The sequence below is a fragment of the Oncorhynchus clarkii genome, chromosome 2 (genome assembly GCF_045791955.1).
Source record: "Oncorhynchus clarkii lewisi isolate Uvic-CL-2024 chromosome 2, UVic_Ocla_1.0, whole genome shotgun sequence".
In the NCBI taxonomy this organism is placed as follows: domain Eukaryota; kingdom Metazoa; phylum Chordata; class Actinopteri; order Salmoniformes; family Salmonidae; genus Oncorhynchus; species Oncorhynchus clarkii.
In genome coordinates this window covers 6,534,565-6,540,642 of record NC_092148.1, presented here as the reverse complement: position 1 = coordinate 6,540,642, position 6,078 = coordinate 6,534,565, and the positions used below count along the sequence as shown (strand labels likewise).

At 38.1% G+C, this 6,078-nt stretch overlaps 1 protein-coding gene across 1 annotated transcript; it reads left to right on the top strand.

Annotated features, from left to right (window-relative positions):
• The first annotated feature begins 263 nt into the window (after positions 1-263).
• LOC139419031 (serum paraoxonase/arylesterase 2-like) lies at positions 264-5,196 on the top strand. The gene is made up of 6 exons (XM_071168881.1): positions 264-384; positions 607-733; positions 1,030-1,230; positions 1,643-1,724; positions 2,226-2,354; positions 2,973-5,196. Exons 1-6 carry the CDS (start codon positions 264-266, stop codon positions 3,144-3,146), a joined length of 834 nt encoding a protein of 277 aa, XP_071024982.1. The 3' UTR covers positions 3,147-5,196.
• The last annotated feature ends 882 nt before the right edge of the window (positions 5,197-6,078 follow it).

The following is a 6,078-nucleotide window of genomic DNA, read 5'->3' as shown; positions in this document are numbered from 1 at the left end:
AGCCGTATCTAAACACATGTGATTTGATTTCTGACAGAGTACGGATCAGAGGACCTCACAATACTTCCCAATGGACTTGCTATTATTAGCACTGTGAGTTACAACATTGACTTGGCCCTATATGAAACACGCAACATAAAAAATGTAGTCGTAAATAAATGTATTAGGCTATCAACATATCCAAATATTAATCTTAATATTATTGGAATTACTATGGCTTGAAGGATCCTGTATTGCCGTCCTATTCAGATGACCCTGGAAAGATGTACATCCTTGATATGAGTGAAGATTCTAGGATGAAACCAGTGGAGCTCCGCATGGGGAGAGGCTTTGACCTGGACTCCTTCAATCCACATGGAATCAGTGTATACACAGATGAGACGGGTAAATAAAACCCATAATCTGTGTCACAAATGGCACACTATTCCCTATAGGGCTCTGGTCAAAAGTAGTGCACTATATGGGGAATAGGGTGCCATTTTGGGACACAAACAGGTTTTGAAATGCATCTGCTGCTCTTCCCAATCTTCTCTTGTGTGAAAAGATAACTGTCAAAAACACAAGACGGATCAATTGATTGAGCTGAATCTTTTCTCCACTTTCCAGATAACTCAGTATACCTGTTTGTGGTCAATCACCCTCAAAAGAAAACACAAGTGGAGATCTTTCTGTTTGTTGAGGAGGACCACTCCCTTGTCTATGTGAAAACCATAAAGCATGAATTCCTTCACAGGTATGCAAGAGCTAAAGTCATGTCATTGCTTCAAACCAATTTGGTTTGTTACCTAGATTGTCAGTAGAGTTTCATATTACAGCAGGGCTAAAAGTGTAAATTACATGGTAACAATATGGAAATGTAGCCTATCCTCTTAAACTTGGCTAAGACTGAGAGTTTGGAGAAATTAGGGATATTTGAACTGAGCACAAACTAATGATCATTTTTGTTTTGTCATGTTATGCATCTAACAGTTCTTTAATATGCCATTTAGAGTAAATAGTGATTTAAGTTGATCTGTGGTTTTCTCTTAGTGTGAATGACATTGTGGCTGTGGGAGTGGAGAGCTTCTATGCCACCAACGATCACTATTTCAGTGGAGGCACTCTGAATACTCTGGAGGTACTTCTGGCTCAGCCCTGGTCTAACGTTGTGTATTACAGCCCTGAAGAGGTCAAAGTAGTGGCTGAGGGATTCTACATGGCCAATGGCATCAACATCTCACCTGACAAAAGGTACAATAATTAGATAAATAATGTATTCAACTTCTATAGCTCTATTCAAGTATTCAGTCCCGTGTAGCTCAGTTGGTAGAGCATGGCGCCAGGGTTGTGGGTTTGATTCCCATTGGTAACCAGTATGACATGTTTTTAAAAGAATAAAGTACTCAAATGTATGCACTCACTACTGTAAGTCGCTCTGTATAAGGATGTCTGATAAAATTACAATAAAAAAAATTATGACATTACACAAAGAATTTCAAAGTGCTTTGAGTACTGTCCTGTGTACACACAGTTCAATAATCCTGTCCATATGGGCAGTCAAACCTGTTACGTGTTTGATTATAGAGTGGATATCACATGTTGACATGATAAGGTCTGTTGATGTGATGTTATGTAACATATAACTATTTATGTTTTCATGTAGGCACATATATGTGGCTGACTTATTTGACCACAACATACATGTTTTGGAGCGACTGGAAAGCAATGGTTTGGCCCCAGTAAAGGTAATGGCAGATTTGTTTTACACCTGGTAAATAGTCAAATGGACTATTGAAACATGCTGCTCTGTTGAAAGCCTAAATCTGATGTGTTTATTCTCTCCCATTGCTTGTGTATCTGAATCCAGAATAGGCTCTTTAAAACTAATTTCATGAGATTATTATTTTAAAAAGCATGAGCTGGCGCACACCCAAAGAAAATGATTTAGTGTAGAGGTGCTGACTAACGGCAAATAAACTATGTCTAAAAATATAGAGAGTCGCACACCGAATATATATAAAGTCCCAGTAATTTATTGGGTAAAAAAAACAATGTTTTGGCATTCAATGTGTCCTGAAGAAAGCACCCTGAAGAAGGCACCCTCTGCTCTCAGGCGCCCTGAAGAAGGCACAGTGATGCCGAAAACGTTAGGTGTTTTACCCAATAAATTACTGGGAGTTTATATATATAGAGTGTGTGACTCTCTTTATTTTTATAGCATACGTGATATTATTCTTTGTCACCAGGTCGTGGAAGTGGGCTCTCTTGTTGACAACATTTATGTTGACCCTGAGACTGGCGACTTGTGGATAGGTTGTCACCCTAATGGCTGGAAACTATTTCGAAATGATCCTGAGGATCTTCCTGGATCTGAGGTTCGTACACCTGCCGTGTGCTATTGAAACTTCCTGAGTGAACTGCTTTCTGGATCATATACCAGCAGTGTATCTCTGTACTATACACCAATATTGTTTTCACATGTTCACGCCTCTACTATGCTATTGTAAAAGCTGCTGGACTACAGTACATTCCAACTACTGTACGAGAGGAAACACACAAGCGCAATGGACTTAGAGTGGACTTAGAGTGGATATGAACTGGACTTAAAGTGGTCTTAGAGTGGACTTAGAGTGCACTTAGAGTGCACTTAGAGTGGACTTAGAGTGGACTTAGAGTGGTCTTAGAGTGCACTTAGAGTGGACTTAGAGTGGTCTTAGTGGACTTAGAGTGGACTTAGAGTGGACTTGGGGTGGATTTGGGGTGGACATGGACTGGACTTGGAGTGGACTTGGAGTGTGCTCAGAGTGGATTTAGAGTGGACTTGGAGTGGACTTGGAGTGGACATTGAGTGGACTTGGAGTGGACTTAAAGTGTACTTGGAGTGGACATTGAGTGGACTTAAAGTGGACTTGGACTGGACCTGGGGTGGGTGTCTTTCTCTGTAATGCTCACTGTCTGGTATACATCTACATTTCATGATATTGTTTTCACAGGTGATTCAGATTAAAGACATCCACTCTGAGAAGCCAGTGGTGACCCAGGTCTATGCTGATGATGGCAGTGTGCTCATAGGATCCTCTGTAGCAGCTCCCTACGGAGGAAAGCTTCTCATTGGAACAATCTACCAGAAAGCCTTGGTCTGTGATCTAGCCAAGGTAGACCAGTAGCCAATGCTTTATGTAGAAAACAGGCTTCCGACGTGGGTTGTGGTCAGAAGAGTGCAAGTGTGCAACATACTGAATGTTGCAGATGGAAATGCAATGAATAGAGTTAACAAGATTCCTTACTCTATATGACAGGGAGAGATGTCTGTTCTACATAATATACAGTGGGGCAAAAAAATATTTTGTCAGCCACCAATTGTGCAAGTTCTCCCACTTAAAAAGATGAGAGAGGCCTGTAATTTTCACCATAGGTACACTTCAACTATGACAGACAAAATGAGAAAATCACATTGTAGGATTTTTAATGAATTTATTTGCAAATTATGGTGGAAAATAAGTATTTGGTCACCTACAAACAAGCAAGATTTCTGGCTCTCACAGACCTGTAACTTCTTCTTTAAGAGGCTGTATATCTAGCTGAAAATTCCTCAATGTTGTGCCGTACTGAATTCTGCCGTGGCCTGTGGGGTTCAAGTTGATAAGTAAAAAAATATATTTTAAAGTTAATTCATTGCATGCTCTGTCTAATCACAGGAAGTTAAATTTGCAATAAAGTTGACAAAATGATATGTCAAAGATAACGCTGGTGCACTGAACAAGACCTGTAACAATACAATACATAGTAATGTTGTATAAAAGTTGATAAATGACAGGAGAAATGACTTGATAAGAATAATCTGACTGTTATTTTTTTGGGCCTAAAATGACATACCCAAATATAACTGCCTGTAGCTCAGGACCTGAAGCAAGGATATGCATATTATTGATACCATTTGAAAGGAAACACTTTGAAGTGTGTGGAAATGTGAAATTGATGTAGGAGAATATAACACATTAGATCTGGTAAAAGATAATACAAAGGGGGAAAAAAACATTTATTTTAATTTTTTCCCCCCATCTTTGAAATGCAATAGAAAGGCCAATATCTCACTTAAGAGTCTAGGTGCAATTTCACTAGATGGCAGCAGTGTATGTACAAAGTTTTAGACTGATCCAATGAACCGTTGCATTACTGTTCAAAATGTTGTTTCAAGTCTGCCCAAATGTGCCGAATTGGTCAATTAACACAAGTACATAACTATAGAGAACATACAAAAATGATATGGTAATAAAAAATGTAAGTTTACACACTTCTAGGAATGTCATAAATTATGGATAATTAGCTTCCCTACAGAAAATACACCAACCTTCACACATCTAGATGTGATGTTTTTTTAATATAAAAATGGATTTTATCAAACAAAACTAAGCTACATTTTATCTCTGGATGACAAATCAGAGCAAGATTCTGAATGTAAGTATGTTATTTACCTTCAGAGGTGAATATATCAAACCAGTTGCTGTGATAAAAATGTTTTTGTTGTTGTGCACTCTCCTCAAACAATAGCATGGTATTTTTTCACTGTAATGGCTACTGTAAATTGGACAGTGCAGTTAGATTAACACACATTTAAGCTTTTTGCCCATATAAGACATGTCCTGGGAAATGTTCTTGTTACTAATGAAGAGGGTTAAACCAAGGCCTTATACCTTTTAAAGGGTTAATAAATTATGTTATGATAAACTGTAAGGTCTCCTCTTCACGAGACCTCTGTGTGTGTGTTGAAATCTGAGTGATGTGACCTTCAGACACTATCAGAAGGCGTCTACATTCAGACTCCTCCTGTCTGGATCCCACCGTGATTATCTGGTTTTCTGAGAACACAAGGCTGTCACAGACCTGATAAAACCAGCCACCTATCAGAAGATGCTTACACTCGTTCACCTTGTTATGACCCCATACTTGTGATGACAGGTCAAGTTTCGGTCAAACCCACTTCTGGGCTTTTAATTGCTGATAAGATGGTTACTGCTGTCAGAGGGAGGTTAGCTTTATTAAAATGTTGTTGCCATGGAAACTCATGCAAGGAGGACTGGGAGAGGCTATATGAGTTGCAGGATGTCTTACACATTTTGCAGAACTTGGGGAGAACTATCATATACTGTTATACTGTACTCTGTACCAACTTCTGCCTACAATTGTATTACTAAAATGAGTATTTTAATACTTAAACTAAGAGTCTGTGTTTCCTTTCCATTACTAATGTATGTTTGATAATTATATAGACCTGATCATCTGTTGAAGAGATTGACCAACACTTACAGCGTCATGCTAATCACATTAGCGCTCTTTATTTCAACTGTCCCGTGGGGGGACCGATCCCATAGAGGCAGTGGTGGAAAAAGTACCCAATTGTCATACTTGAGTAAAAGTATAGATACCTTAATAGAAAGTTACTCAAGTAAAAGGAAAAGTCTCCCAGTAAAATACTACTTGAGTAAAAGTATAAAAGTATTTGGTTATAAATATACTTAAGTATCCAAAGTAAATGTAATTGCAAAAAAATATAGTTAAGTATCAAAAGAAAAAGTAGAAGTGTAAATCATTTCAAATTCCTTATTTTAAGCAAAGCAGACGGCCCCATTTTCTTGTTTTTAAAATGTATGGATAGCCAGGGGCACACTCCAACACTCAGGTATAATTTACGAAAGATGCATTTGTGTTTAGTGAGTCCGTCAAATCAGAGGCAGAAGGGATGACCATGTGTTGTCTTGATAAGTGTGTGAATTGGTCATTTTCCTGTCCTGCTAAGCTTTCAAAATGTAACTTTTGGGTGTTAGGTAAACTCAATGGAGTAAAAAGTACATTCTTTCTTTAGGAATGTAGTGTTAAAAGTTTAAAAAATATATATCAATAGTAAAGTACAGATACCCCAAAAATTGACTTAAGTAGTACTTTAAAGTATGTTTACTTAAGTACTTTACACCCCTGCGTAGAGGTTAAAGTTCAATTACAGGTACATCTCACTGATTTGACATGGAAAACCAGTATTTGATATGTTTTCTACCCTCTTTGTAAAGTGAACTAGATTCAGTTGTGAAGTAACTGAGTATT

Coding starts and splice junctions, on each gene's coding strand:
- LOC139419031 (XM_071168881.1), top strand. CDS start 264: ATGTACATCCTTGATATGAGTGAAGATTCTAGGATGAAACCAGTGGAG. Junction 385..606: donor TGTATACACAGATGAGACGG/GTAAATAAAACC, acceptor TCCACTTTCCAG/ATAACTCAGTATACCTGTTT. Junction 2,355..2,972: donor AGGATCTTCCTGGATCTGAG/GTTCGTACACCT, acceptor TTGTTTTCACAG/GTGATTCAGATTAAAGACAT.